Source organism: Sminthopsis crassicaudata, chromosome 3 (assembly GCF_048593235.1).
Source record: "Sminthopsis crassicaudata isolate SCR6 chromosome 3, ASM4859323v1, whole genome shotgun sequence".
Taxonomy (NCBI): Eukaryota; Metazoa; Chordata; class Mammalia; order Dasyuromorphia; family Dasyuridae; genus Sminthopsis; species Sminthopsis crassicaudata.
In genome coordinates, this window is record NC_133619.1 from 395,655,530 (window position 1) to 395,669,569 (window position 14,040).

Sequence of the window (14,040 nt, forward strand, 5' to 3'; positions counted from 1 at the left end):
GTAACTGTGAGTGATTCCCAGGATGGAATAGGGAGGAGCTGAGCACTGGGAACCCAGCTGTTGAAATAGGCTGCTGGCTTGAACTATACATCCAGTCACATGTGGAGGCTGAGGGACCCTAGAAAGAACTAGACCTTATCCCTTCAAGCCCTGTGTATGTGGTTTTTTTTGTTTGTTTGTTTTGTTTTGGGAGGGGGGTGGAATTTGTTAAATGAGGGGAGAGAGAGGAGCAGGAATCCCAAGCTGCCTGCATATCAAGGTATCCTAGGCAGCTTGGTGGTCGATATAGCTCTAGACCTAGAGTCATGAAAAAAATGTGTTTAATTCTGGTCATGGATACTTAATAGGTATGAGAGCCTGGGACAGATGTGTCTCCCTCAGTTTCTTCACTTGTAAAATGGGGATAATAATCACATCTATTTCCCAGAGTTGTTGTGAGGATCAAATGAAATAATAATTGTAAAGCCCTTTGCAAGACTTAAAACATGCTATAAATGGTCTCTATCATCATCATCATCATCATCTTCTTCACAGATCTTCCCCTGTACAGAAACCTTAGGCAGTCAGAGGAAGCATGCTCTAGTCATTTCTTATGATAGTTAGGGAGACAATAGTAAGGTCAAATCTGACTAGTGAGGCTTCTAATGAACTTTCAGATTTGCTCCCCAACACAGAACCACTGAAAGACATAGCTGTAAGGAGCCTAAAAAATCATTCAATCCACTCTACTCTTTTTGTAGAAGAGGAAACTGAGTCACAGAGAAGAATATTTATAAAGGGGACAAGTATAAATTAAAAGCAACAAGTTGGCCCACTGCAGAGAGTGCTGGGTTTGGAGTCAAGAAGATCTGAATTTGAATCCTGCCTTAAACATACTATGTGTGTGACTTTTCCTTATTTGCAAAATGGGGATGATAATTACAATAGCACCTACTTCTCAAGAATGTGAGGCTCAAATGAAATAACATATGCAAAGTGCCACATAATGATTATATTATACTTATACAATATATATACAATAATTATACATAATTATCATAGATTATTACATCATCTATATAATTATTATCATTATATCTATGATAATAGATGCAATCTATTATCATAGATTAAATAATCCTGGGCTGGATATCATAGTCCTTGGATTGACGTAGAGCATCCAGTACTTAGAAGCTTGGTGATTGAGATCCAGAAAGATGGTGGCTTTAGAGTCACAAGGAGCTCTACTGGCGAGCTAGACCAAGCCTCTCCTTTTAAAGAGGAGAAAATGAAGCTCTTGGTCACTTAGTAAGTAGCAGAGAGAAGGGTTGAGGCCAAGTCCTCACGCTGTGAATTCAGCTCTTTCCAAAGCACCACGCTTCCTTTTCTGTTTTTCCATCTGTAAAATGGGGACAATGCTTGGAGGACCTCTGTCTCAGGAGGTTGCCGTGAGGGAAGAAGCAGGGACCGTTGCCCAAAGACACATAGCAAGTTAATGGCAGAGTGAAGCCCTTCTCCCAGGTCTCCTAACTCCCAATCCTGTCTCTCCAGCTTCTAGGAGAAGGGTGGGTGGAGGGTGGAGACACTTGTAGTTTCTTGTCACCCTTACCTCGGAGCTCCCCTCAACCTCTTCCTTCCGTCACCACTCAGGCCGTCTCCCCTGCTCTCATCGCCTCATCCCTTTCCCGCCGCTGTCCCTTCGGTTCTGCCACCGCCTCCTAGCTCCTCAGATTTTGGGAGTCAGGGTCTTGCTTTCTCTCTCTTCCCTATTCATCTCCATCTCCTTATCCACCTCCCTCGGTCCTCTCCCTTTCTCCTCTGCTCTCCTCCCCTCCCTAGTCCTCCATCACTTCCTCTTCCCCTCCCTCCGCTTCTCCTTTGTCCCTCCTCCCTCCTTTCCCCCACCTCCCGAGCCCCAGCCCCTGCCCGGCCCGGCCCCGGCCCCGCCCCGGTCCGCTCCTGTGGCTGTGCGGGTGATCGGGCCCGCCCCCTCAATAGGCCCCGGGCCGGGCTGTGGAGCCGGAGCGGGAGCCGGAGCCGGAGCCCCGGGAGCCGGGCCGAGCCTGGCCGGGCCAAAGCTGGAGCTGGAGCCCAAGCGCCCAGGGAGGTCCGGGCTCGGCTGGTGAGTTACTGGCTCGGGGCCAAGCCGAGGCCGGGAGCTGGAGGTGGGGAGAGTGGCCCGGGCGCCGGGAGGCACGTTGCGCTGTGTGCGGGGGTGAGCGAGGGTGCGGGAGCAGGCGGGGGTCCTTCTCCCCTTCCAGCTGTTGTTAGCGGAGTGTGTGCTCGCTCTGAGCTGGGCAGACTGCCTCGGGGCGCTGGTGCTGTCGGGGCTCCGCGTCTCCGCGTGGGTCTCCGACCCCAGATCCCAGTCATTCTCAGCCCCTCCGGGACGGGGGGCAGTCCTGGCCAGTGTGTCGGGACTGGGAATGAGAGGCTAGAAGGACATCTTTACTGAACTCCTCTCCTGGGACTGGAGTGGGGGTGGGGGTGGAGGGGAGGGAAAGTCTGTGGTGGGAGGTATGGGAAGGGACTGCGAAGCCCCCTCCAACCTCCCGCTCCCGGCTCCAGCCGCACTTTGGAAGATCCGTCTGCCTGCCCGAGCGAGCGAGGTGGCAGTCTGTATTGTGTGCTTTCCCAAGTCAGACGGTTCTCCTCGCCTCTGCTACCTCTCCTGTTCCAGAGGTACACCTCCCTCCCCGTGGCGGGGCCGGACTCCTCAGCCTGTTGGGGTACCCGATTCTGTTTCTGGCGGCGGGGGAAGATACTGGTCCTGGGTTCCCTGGCTGAGGAGGGAAGCCACTTCTGGGGAAAATAGAAATGGCTTAGGGCAAGAGGGTAGAGAAAGAAAGTCAAAGTTCAGACGCACCCTGGGTTAGGTTGGGGCCAGAGCTGAGGCGGCCACCGGGGCTCCACATCTTTACTCTCACCAAGTGCAAATAGAAAGTTAATTTGGTCCGGAGCCCTAGTCTGTCCTTCTAGCCTCCTTCCCACTCTATTAATACAGCCCTCGCCCCACTGCCTGGCATCCCCTATTTATAGCCCTGGAGGAAATGTGGTCACACCCCCTCTGCTGGAGGGAGGAGGGAGGAACAGAGGGGTGGGATGCAATGGGGCTCCCACCCTGTCTAAGTACTCCTTGGGTGGGCTGGGGGGGGCCTAAGGAGTCAGCAGCATCTCCCTTTCTAACCCCCTTTGTTTCCACCAGAGCCCTGTATGGTTTACTAAGCACCCCTTTCCCTTCCTTTCCTGGGGTTAAGCGGTCCATCTCGAGACTGGGCCAGTTACTAAGAGGTGCTCATTAGTTAGCTTGTTAAATAGCTGAAAGTATGTATGTGTGTGGGGGCAGAGGGTGGGGCGAGGACTGGGTAACCCAAAATAGCTAGGCTTGCTATTAGTCCTGATTAGTAAAGTTATGATTATTCTCATGCTGGCCCCATGTGACCAGGGGCAGGGCACAGATAACTCTTGGCTAACTGTCATCCTTTAGGATTCTTGATCTGAGCATGTCTTGGGCGACCAGGAAAGTCTGGGGGCGTGCTAGGTTGCTACATTCTGCTCTTCTGTGCCCTGGGGAGGAGGATAGGAAAGCACTTTTGTATCTAAGACAGGTGGTAGCATTGCCAGTAGTACTGACCAATGACTACCCTAGGATCTTCAGATAAAACCAGAAACTTTCCACAGCTTTGCCATGGCTCGGCATCCAGACATATCAGCAGCTACCAGTTCCCTTCCCTACAGGGCAGAAGGAACTGCCAGGGCAGACACGTGGCCTGAGATGCCCCCTACCCTTGCTGCCTGCTTGAGCAAAACTGTCTCAGCGTCCAAGAATGCAGTCTTCCTTGCCAGCCTCAACTGCATGTTGGCATAGAGCTTGGGGTGCCAGGTGGTACCAGGTTAGGCAGACTGGAGGCTGGTGGGGGATGGAGGGAGTGTGTGGGTAGAGGAAAGGGTGGGTAGTGACAACTACACAAACCAGGGAGGGTATCCCCTGAACCACCTGTCCTCAATGTCTCTCCACAGTAGGGAACCTCCCTCAGGAACCTATGTGAATGGGAGCTTATGAGGCAGCTGGCACAGTGGGAGTGATGGAGGTGGAAAAAGATTTGCTAGCTCGTGCCTGAGGTGCCTGCAGGCACACCTGCTTCTGTGCACACTCCTTGGTGCTCCAGGCTACATTCTCTGGCTCCAACTCTCTTGACTGTGTGGGCAGGACCAGGCTTGTGCTTCTGCCTAGGAATGTATTAGGCTCTGAGGCTAGGGACTGGCTTAGTAAGGACAGAGTCCAGTAGTCCCTACTCTGGGGATCCTCTTTGTCTTCTTGCCCTTGCCATCCTCCTCTTGACAAAGCATCTTTTGGACCAAAGCTCAGAAAGTTAGGGCTGAAAAAGATCTTAAACTCATTGTTTTATAGCTAGACCTTTGAAGTAAAAGGTCACGTAAACAGTAAATAGTCTAGTTCCAGACCGCCCCACTTCCTTTCCTAGTCTCCTTGGGCCTTAGGATCCTCTAGTTCAGAAAGAAAATAAGTTTCATAGAGGAGTAGCAATGCCACATTGTCAGTCAAAGGCAGAACTAGAAATAGAACCTACAGTTTTTAGGGGGAGGGTCTTTTGGCTCTACAATTGTTCTTTCCTGGCCCCTATTCCCATCCCTTCCCCCATCTGCAAATGGTCCATTTTCAAGCTGAGACATCTAGAAAGTGGCACATGAATACACATCAGCTTGTGTATGGGGACACATATCCCTGGGGTAGTGTATCAGTCCCAAGAGATTTGTAACAGAGTTTGTGAACTTATGTTTTTATTATGTTGATAATACTTATTTAATATTTTGATTTCAATATGATTGATTCTTTTGTAATTCCATTTTATTTTATGCATTTAACAAAGTTATTCTGAGAAGGAGGCTACAGGCTTCCCAACACTCCCTGAGGGATCCATTCATTCATAAAAGGTGAAGAGTTCCTGGTCTGGTGCTTTACAGTTTATAGGAACCCTTTCTTTATTTCTCCCACCTCTTATTTATTTATATAGTTACATATGTGTGTATTTATTTATTTTAATACACATTGCTTTATGAATCATGTTGGGAGAGAAAAATCAGAACAGAAATAAAACCATGGAAGAGAAAAAAAAAAACATAAAAAAGAAGTGAATGTATCATGTGTTGATTTACATTCAATCTCCATAGTGCTTTATCTGGATGCAGATGGCATTTTCTGTCCAAAGTCTATTGGGACTGCCTTAGATCACTGAACCACTGAAAAGAACCAAATGTTTCATAGTTGAGCATCGCATATTCTAGCTGTTATTATGTATAGTGTATTCCTTGTTTTGCTCAGCATCAGTTCATGTAAATCTTTCCAGACCTTTCTAAAATCAGCTTGTTCATCATTTTTTATAGAACAATAATATTTCATTGCTTTCAAATACTACACCAATTCTTTGCTACCACAAAAAGAGCTGCTACATTTTTGCTCATGTGGGTCCTTTTCTCTCCTTTATGGTTTTACAGGAAACCTCTCATGTCATCTTATGTGATCCTTACAACTGCGATGTTATAAGGCTGAGCTAATTCCCTTACTTTACAGATGAAGAAACTAAGGTTTATAGAGCCTGAATGAATGACTTCTCCAAGCCACATGTTTTTGAAATGGTAGTTTAGAACTCAGATCTTCTGCCCTTAACCCAGTGCTCCTTCCACCCAGTACACAACATGCTAGACATGGATGTGTGTTTGTGGGGCAGAGGGTGGCTGTAGGGTACCTGTAGGGACACATGTGGAGCTTTATTTATGAATCTGTTAATAGCTGAGGGCATATAAATGAGGGGCAGCTAGGTGGCTCGGTGGAGAGAGTACTCCATCCGGAGTCAGAAAATTCATCTTCTTGAGTCAAAAAATTCATCTGGCCTCTGATACTTAGTAGCTAAATGATCCTAGACAAGTCAGGAAGATGCAACAAGTGTGTTAATGCCTGTAGGTGTCCTGGGTCCCAGGACTGCCGCTCAGCCTTGAGGTTCGTGTTTGGGAAAGGCCAAATAATAAGGAGCATCCCTACTTCTGAACTCTGGCTTCCTCCTTTCCTACAGGCTGCATGTTGTGTCTGGGTCAGTCTACCTTCCTCCGATTTAACCACCCAGCAGAAGCCAAGTGGATGAAAAGCATGATCCCGTCCGGAGGTAGGGGTCCTGGAGCACCCTACGCCCCTGCCCTAGGTAAGTACCAAAGAATAAGGTGGAATCATGGCATCTGCCTGAGCTGACAAAGAGCGAGAGTTAGAGTGACTCCTGCTGTCCGCCATTGGTCCCCAAGAGAGTTGTCCCTCCCACCCTGAGCACACTTGGAGTGAGGGCATAGGACAATACAGTGGGTTTGGCTCCCTGTCATCTGCTGAGTGCCCGGCGGGCGGAGGGGATGCCAGGCAGCAGAGGGACAGATTCAGGGCAGTGCCAATTGGCTGGTATCAGGTTTTCCTGGGGATCATGTGCATAGGAGAAAAAAAAGCTTTGCCAGCTCCTCTCCCCATGGTGTGGTGCCAGGCAGGGTCTAAGGCTTGAACCCTCTAGTTCTGTCACTGTGTGAAGTAAGTACCTTGCCTTTACCCTTTCTGGTAGCCTGAGGGGAGACAAAAGTTCAAGGATTATACCAGGCAAATGCCCATAACTGGCTAGATTGGTTCCTGCCTGCTGGCAAGCATTGAGTTTTCTACCTCATGCCCCACCTCTGCCAGCCTGACTCATTCCAGCACCTGGAACTAGTGTGTGAATTATTGATTTTTGTAGGAGAGGATCTGAATTGCCCATGGCCCAGGGTCTACTTTTCTAGCCCATCCAGCTAATATTGAGGTTGGGAGACACTCAGCTTTCTCTTTTAACCTGCATGCACACACCTTCCATGGTTGTTACCTTTAGGAGAAGACTTAATGAGGAGCCAAGAATGACAGAATAGCTTCCATAGCCACTAAGATTTGCCTAAGTGGGAGATGTAGGGAAGGGGGATGCAAGAGAATAATCTGGGGGGGGGCAGGCCAACGCCACTTGTGCCTAGGAGCATGCTCCCCTTTGCCTGCTGTTCTATCCCAAGCTCCTTAACTCTGCCTTTGGATTTCTGTGACAGAGGTTCCCAAACTTTTGACAGGAATGGATTCCTTCCCTTTCTGGCCTTCATTAGCACAAGTTTTTCTACTTTCCTGGAAATTTACATGGCTGGGTTCCTGGGCTGCCTCTTGCCTGTGTCCTCCTCCCTCATTGCTCTTCTTCCTTCAGCCCCCCGGTTCTTCAGCTTTCCTGCAGGCCTGACTGAGCTGCCAGGGTGGCAGTGGGAGGAGAGGAGGGGCAGGGCAGGGCAGGGCGGGAATGGAGAGCTCCTGTGGCTAGCAGCTTAATGGGTATAATTGGAGCCACAGAGCTGTACCTAGATGTCTGCTTTTGCTTCCAGGAACTGGCCATTAGCACTAGGTCCCGCCCCTCTGGCTTCTGAGTGCTCCTGATTGGTTGCAGATGGTGCTGTCGCCAGCCTCCCTTCCTCCTTTGTGGGAGGAGGGAGGCAGGTGGTTCCCCTCCCCCTTTGTACTCCCCAGAATTGGATGGGGGGGCGATGCTCCATGTTTCCTGGCCTCAGTCCAGCCAGGTTATGCCCTTTTCAGCTATCTGGTCTAGTTTCCATGAATATTTCCCTCAGTCCTGTCAGAACCTACCCTCCTTGCAGTGGGGTAGATGAAGTAGGGGGAATGGGGGGAACCAAGGCACTGAGAGGTTTTAGTTTTAGGATCGGGAATGTCCAGGGCTTCATTCTCCACAACTCTACTCTCTACCGTTCTCTGGGAACCAGGATAGAACTTAGACGGAAGTTAATCGGGTATTCTCTCTTTACAAGTGAGGAAATTGAGGCTCGGGGAGGTTAAGTCATTTGAAGTCATACAGATAGCTAGAATTAGAGCCTGGCCTGGAGCCTGGTCTCCCGTGTGCACTGGAGAGGAAAGGGAAAGTGGGCTGGGTGGCAGGGACCAGGTACGGACGCAGTAAGAGATTCGGACCTGACTTACCCCGTGACCTCACTCTGCTCTGTCCCAGCTGAGTCAGAGAGCCTGGTGAATGGGAACCACCCCCCTCAGCCCCCCACCCGGGGTCATGCCGCTTGCGCCAGCCACAGCTCCCTGGTGAGCTCCATTGAGAAGGACCTACAGGACATCATGGACTCCCTGGTGCTGGAGGAGCCGGGGGCCCCTGGCAAGAAGGTCCCCGCGGGCTCCCCCCTCTCCAATGGTGGGCGCTACACACTCTCGCCACCTATTAGCCCAGGGGCCATGTCTGTGGGCTCCAGCTATGAGAACACCTCTCCCCCCTTTTCTCCTCTCTCCTCCCCGGCCAGTAGTGGCAGCTGCGCCAGCCACTCACCTGGAGGACAGGAGCCGAGCCTGGCCGTGCCCCCTCTGGTCCCTGCTCGCTCCTCCAGCTACCATCTGGCCTTACAGCCCCCACAGCTCCGACCTGGTGCTGCTCGCCCCTCAGACAGTCCCCGGCTGGGCAGGAAGGGGCTCCACGAGGGGCCGCCCAGCCCAGGGCGCCGAGGTCTGCTGACTGATAGTCCTGCTGCCACTGTGCTGGCAGAGGCTCGCAAGGCCACGGAGAGCCCGCGGCTGGGGGTGTCGCTCCCGGTCGTGGCCATCAGCCTGAGCGAATACCCCGACGGCAGTGTGCGAAGCCAGTCCCCCAGTATTCCTGGCAGTCCCAAGTTCCAGCCTCCCATCCCCGCCCCCCGGAGCAAGGCCAGCACCCTCCAGGAGCGGCCCCCTAGCCCTTTCCGGGAGCTGCCAGGCCCCGAGCGAGCAATGACGGCCAGTCCCTCGCGCCAGCTGGTAGGAAGGACCTTCTCGGACGGGATGGCCCCCCGGTCCCTGCAGCCACCAGAGAGTCCTCGCCTGGGCCGTCGGGGCGGTCCGGAGAGCATGCGCGAGCTCCCACCCCTGAGCCCGTCCCTGTCTCGGAGGGCCTCCCCCCTGTCCCCCATGCCTGCTCGCGCTACGCCAGACACGAAGCTAGCCAGGGAAACGGCCGAGAGCCCCAGGACCCGCCGCTGGGCAGCACACACCTCCTCCTCTGAAGACTTCACCCTCCCGTTGGGTGGGAGGGGCCGTAGGACGAGGAGCCCCTCGCCCACACTTGGAGAGCCCCTGATGCCCCGAAAGGGCAGCTTCGGTGGTGGACTGAGCCCGGCCTACAGCCTTGGCTCCTTAACGGGAGCCTCACCCCGACAGAGTCCTCGGGCCCAGAGGAAGCTCTCGAGTGGGGAGCTCCGGGTACCAATGCCCCGGGAGAGAAAGAACAGCATCACTGAAATTAGTGACAATGAAGATGACCTCCTGGAGTACCACCGGCGCCAGAGGCAGGAGCGGCTGCGGGAGCAGGAGATGGAGCGGCTGGTGAGTAAGCCTGGGGGGAGGGGGCTTTTCCCAGGTGCCCCCGAATGTCCGACCCAGAAGAGACCCAAAATGCGTTTCCAAAGTTTTTATTAATATCTTCGGTTTCTAACTTCATCACAGTGATTTCCGTTATACTTCCCTTGTCCCCTGTCAGAAAACTGTTCCATACAACAATTAGTATTTTAAAGAAGAAAAAAAAAATCAGCACAACTGATGCACTGAAAGAATCCAAAAACACATAATGGGGAAAAAATGGGGGTCCTGAGGCACTGATCAGATTTAGACCCAGGTATCAAAGCAGACTCAGCACCCGGGGTGTATCCTCCTTTCTCTTTCTTGAAGTAAGACATGCTTCATCTTTATAATTTTGTTGCTTCACTTTTGATTTTTTTGGTGTATGGTTGTATGGTTACAGTGTGCATAGTTTTCTGACAGGAGTGGTGAGGATCTTTAGAAGCCTGGGGCCAGGAGATCTGAGTTCATACTCTTTCTTTTGACATCTGATATGACAATAATGATGACTACAAATAATATCTAACATTTAAATAAGTGTAATTAGTATTTTAAGGGTTGCAAAGCACTTTCTATACATTATTTCATTTGAGCCTCATAATATCCCTGTGAAGTAGGTTCTATTTTTTAAAAAAAAATTTTAGGTTATACATGTACATTCACTTTTTAATATTTCCATATGATCCATGTTGGGAGAGAAAAACCAGAACAAAAGGGAAAAACCATGAAGGGAAAAAAAAACCAGAAGAAAATAGTATACTTCAATCTGTGTGCAGTCTTCATGATTCTCTCTCTGGATGCATTTGGGATTTTTTATCCAAAGTTTATTGGAATTGTTGAGAAGAGCCAATTTTCTCATAATTGATCATCACACAATTTTGCTGTTGAAGTGTATACTGTTTTTCTGGTTCTGCTTGCTTCACTTAGCATCAGTTCATGTAAATCTTTTCAGGCTTTTCTAAAATCAGCTTGTTCATCATTTTTTATAGATCAATAATATTAAATTACTTTCATATACCATCTTTTATTCAACTATTGATGGGCATCCACTCATTTTCTGATTCTTTACCAAATAGGATCCATTGGTGGTGGTGTCAAACTCAAGTAGAACTAGAGACCACTTATTTATACATAATGATCCATTTGGGCCGAATATTGATTTAGTTTTAAAATGTAATATCTTTGTGTCAGCTAATGTGACAGTGCAGGGAATAGAGCACTGACTGGGAAGTCAGGAGGACCTGAGTTCAAACAGAGCCTCAAATACATAGTACTAGCTTTGTGACCTTGGGCTTTTACTTAGTGAATCACTAAGTGATTTCACTTAACCCCAATTACTTCCCCCCAATGTAATATCATCTACATCATGTTTTTATGTATTTTGTTAAATATTTTCCATTTGCATTTTATTCTGGTCTGGTCCACTCAGGAGTGTTACCATGTGTGACACTTAGAGTCACAAATCTTTCTAGCACTCTCATTTATAAAGAACTTTATGATTTCTAAATATTACTGGCTGTGCGACCATAAATAAGATATTCAACCTTCAAAGTCTCAATTTTCTTATTTTTAAAAGGGGGAGCAGATATGATAATAAAATATAATACCCGCCATGACGGTTGTTATGAGGAAAGTGCTTTAAACCTTAAAGCTCTTGAAGTTAGATATTAATGTTATCATTATTAACGTCATTGTTGAAGATTGTAGTCAGGGAGGATCTTTGCGCCCCCTCCTCCCATAGCATTCCCCTCTCTTTCTCACAAAGGGGGAGGCTTAGGTGATTAGGCAGAGAAGGCTCGGCCCAAGTGATAAAGGGCTGGGGTTAGGGCAGACTTTGCACAGGAGGGATTTGCAGAGGGATGACTCTCTGTCAGGCTCCTCTCTCTGTCCCCGTAATCCAGCCTCTTGCTCGGGACCAGACTGGGCTCAGATACTTCTCTGTCCTCTTGTTCTCTGGTAAAGGGCTCACTTGGCCAAAAGGGGGCCAGAGGGTCTGAGGAGGGCCCTGCTCACAGAGTAGAGGGAGCTCTTGACTAGGGGGCCCCTAAGGTCAGATCTGCCAGTCTTTCTGTCCCTGTGTGGAGGGTCTGGGGGATGGGAACGCCTCTGGGCAGCTGTCTCTGAGCTGGCAACTGAGCTGGGTGGGGGCTTGGGATTCCCAGGATAGCTCAGGGAAAGGGAGGGCCCAGGGAAAGTGGGAGAACGTGAAGGAGAACGAGCAGACTTGCCTGTATTATCCTCCTTCCCCCTCCTATTTCTGTTCAGATCTGGGAAAGAATTCCCCGCTCCTGAGGAGGGGCTCCCCTGAGCTTTTCTTGCCAGCCTAGACTAGATCCTGGGATGTCCCCGTCCCAGGAGGACAGCCAATGTGGGTTGTGGAGCTGAGGAGTGGGTCCCGTCTCTTTTCTCCAGCTTCACACATCCACAAGGCCCTGACCTGTCCCAACCTGCCACTTTAAGGCTTGGAAACTGCCCGCCCCTCCCATCTCTGTAGCAGCTGCTTATCTGTGTCCTGAGGCAGGGGGAGGAGGAAAGAGGGCCCAGCCTCCGGGGGTGGAGGGACTGGGTTCCGGGTCTTTTTGGCCATGGAACTGGGCAAAGAACAGGAGGGAAGCCAGGTGAGATATTGGTGTGAGCTGGTGGGAGGTGAAGGGGGAAAGGTGCCGTGGGGGGGAGAGGGCTCTGGAGGAAGAGCTCTTTGCTAGGGCCACGGTTTCTTTTGGGGGGTGGGGGCGGAGCTCCTCTTGCTTGGGGAGATGCCACGGTGTACATGGACATCTTAGGGGCACGAGTTGGCCCTCCTCCCTCAGGTTGCCCCAAGAGAGCATGGTGTCTATGTTCTGGTGACTGGGGTGGGGCCACAGAGCCAAGGATTGAGGGTCAGACCGCAGTACAATGGGACATAAAAGACCCAGGCCTGGGAGCCAGGCTCAGGAAAGCTGTCAGTCCTTCAGTAGGATTGGGAATGAGCCCTACCCATTGGCAGGTACCCAAGGCTCATGTTGGTTTGAGACTGAGGTAGGAAGGAAAAGATTAAGGTCTATTCCTGTCCTTAAGGGGTTTGTCTGTTTCTTGGTCTGTGCCCAGGTCCCTGTCCATACGTCTCTGGGTTTTTATCCATGTGACGGGCAGCATGTCTGAATGTCTGTGTGCTCTTTTTGCAAGTGCCCGCTGGGTGCAGAATGAAAAGTGAAGGAGGGCTGGGGGAAGAGGGATAAGAATGGTGGCTCAGCCCATTTTAGAGTTCCGTCCTTTATTTCTCCTCTCCTTCCCATTCTCCTGGGGGCTGTGGAGGTTGGGCCTGGGGGAAGGAGTAGGAGCCCTAAGCCACAGCACCCTAGGCAGTGCCCACTCTTTCCACCTCACTGAAAGGCAGTCACAGTGCATAGAGCTCTAGGCTCAGGTTGGAAGGCTCCCAGGAATAGCTGTATCGCTGCCCTCTGGACCTCTCCATCTGCTAAAATCCCCTCCCTATGCCTAGAGTGTGGGCCATCGGGAGGCGTTCCCGTGGATGGAGCAGGGAAGGGAGCAGGGCCGCCTAGTCCAACCTCCTCCATTTTCAGATGGGGAAATCGAGTCTCAGAGAGATGTATCAGCTTGCTGGGGTCTCCCAGGCACTGGAGGGAGAAGGAGCGGAGAGCGTCTGAGGTCTCCTCCAGTTCCAGATTCTGCGGCCCAAGCTTTCTCGTCGTCTGCACGGGAGGTGGGCCGTGCCCTTAGTCTTTCTTGCTCTCTCCCCTAGGAACGCCAGCGTCTGGAGACCATCCTGAACTTGTGTGCCGAGTACAGCCGGACAGACGGGGGCTCTGAGGGAGGGGAGCTGCCCAGCATCGGCGAAGCGGCCATGGCTTTGGCTCTGGCTGGCAGAAGGCCCTCCAGGAGCCTGCCCGGCGCAGCCGGGACCTCCGGACGGGGCCCTGAGGAGCCCGGCGGGACCACGCAGAGGCTCTGGGAGAGCGTGGAGCGCTCCGATGAGGAGAATCTGAAGGAGGAGTGCAGCAGTACAGAAAGCACGCAGCAGGAGGTGAGAGGGGGGTGTGGGGAGGCGGGTTAGTGAGGGGCAAAAACAGGCCTGGGACGGAGGCATTCATTCTGGGGAGGGAGGGAGGGCAGGGGAAGAATGGAAAGAAAGTTCAGAAATAGAGAAATAGCCTGGGAGGTGGTGGGAAGGAGTCCAGGAAGGGAGGAGATTTGGGGAGTGGAGACTGGAAGGGCGGTGGTTACCGAGGCCGGGACTAGGAGAAGGGCCTGGGGATGGAAGTGAGCGAGTTTGGGATGACATAATATGAGAGAGCTGAGAAGTGGGCCTGGGGATGATGGGAAAAGGAGGCTGAGAACAGGGATAGAGGGTCTTGGAGGGAAGAGAAGGGAGGTGAAGGAAAGGGAGTGGATGAGGCAAGAGGGGTATCCAGTGTGGAAGGGAGATGTGGGACGGGGAATGGTTTTTGAAGTTTTGTAGGCTATAAACTTTTTATGACCCCCAACTTTGGCCTTGGGGCCCCACCTAGATTTGGCATTCCGACTATAAGTTATTACTCCCTGTAATGAGTCAGCTTTTTCTGCGGGGTCCCTTGGGCGCGGAAGTGGGGGAGGGCAGTGCAGACCGATGACTACACTTCCCAGTGTGA

The 14,040-nt window shown here is 51.3% G+C and overlaps 1 protein-coding gene across 17 annotated transcripts in view; it reads left to right on the top strand.

Moving 5' to 3' along the window:
* PHLDB1 (pleckstrin homology like domain family B member 1) overlaps window positions 1–14,040 on the top strand; it is a 62,955-nt gene that overhangs the window by 15,272 nt on the left and 33,643 nt on the right. For 16 of the 17 annotated variants that reach the window (XM_074302290.1, XM_074302284.1, XM_074302285.1 and 13 more), the window contains 3 exons: window positions 6,069–6,194; window positions 8,052–9,400; window positions 13,155–13,436. In XM_074302290.1, coding sequence (XP_074158391.1) covers window positions 6,069–6,194; window positions 8,052–9,400; window positions 13,155–13,436 — 1,757 coding nt within the window. Of the gene's footprint in view, window positions 1–1,904; window positions 2,102–6,068; window positions 6,195–8,051; window positions 9,401–13,154; window positions 13,437–14,040 lie in introns of those variants that run through there. The other variant, XM_074302291.1, reaches the window with a different exon arrangement.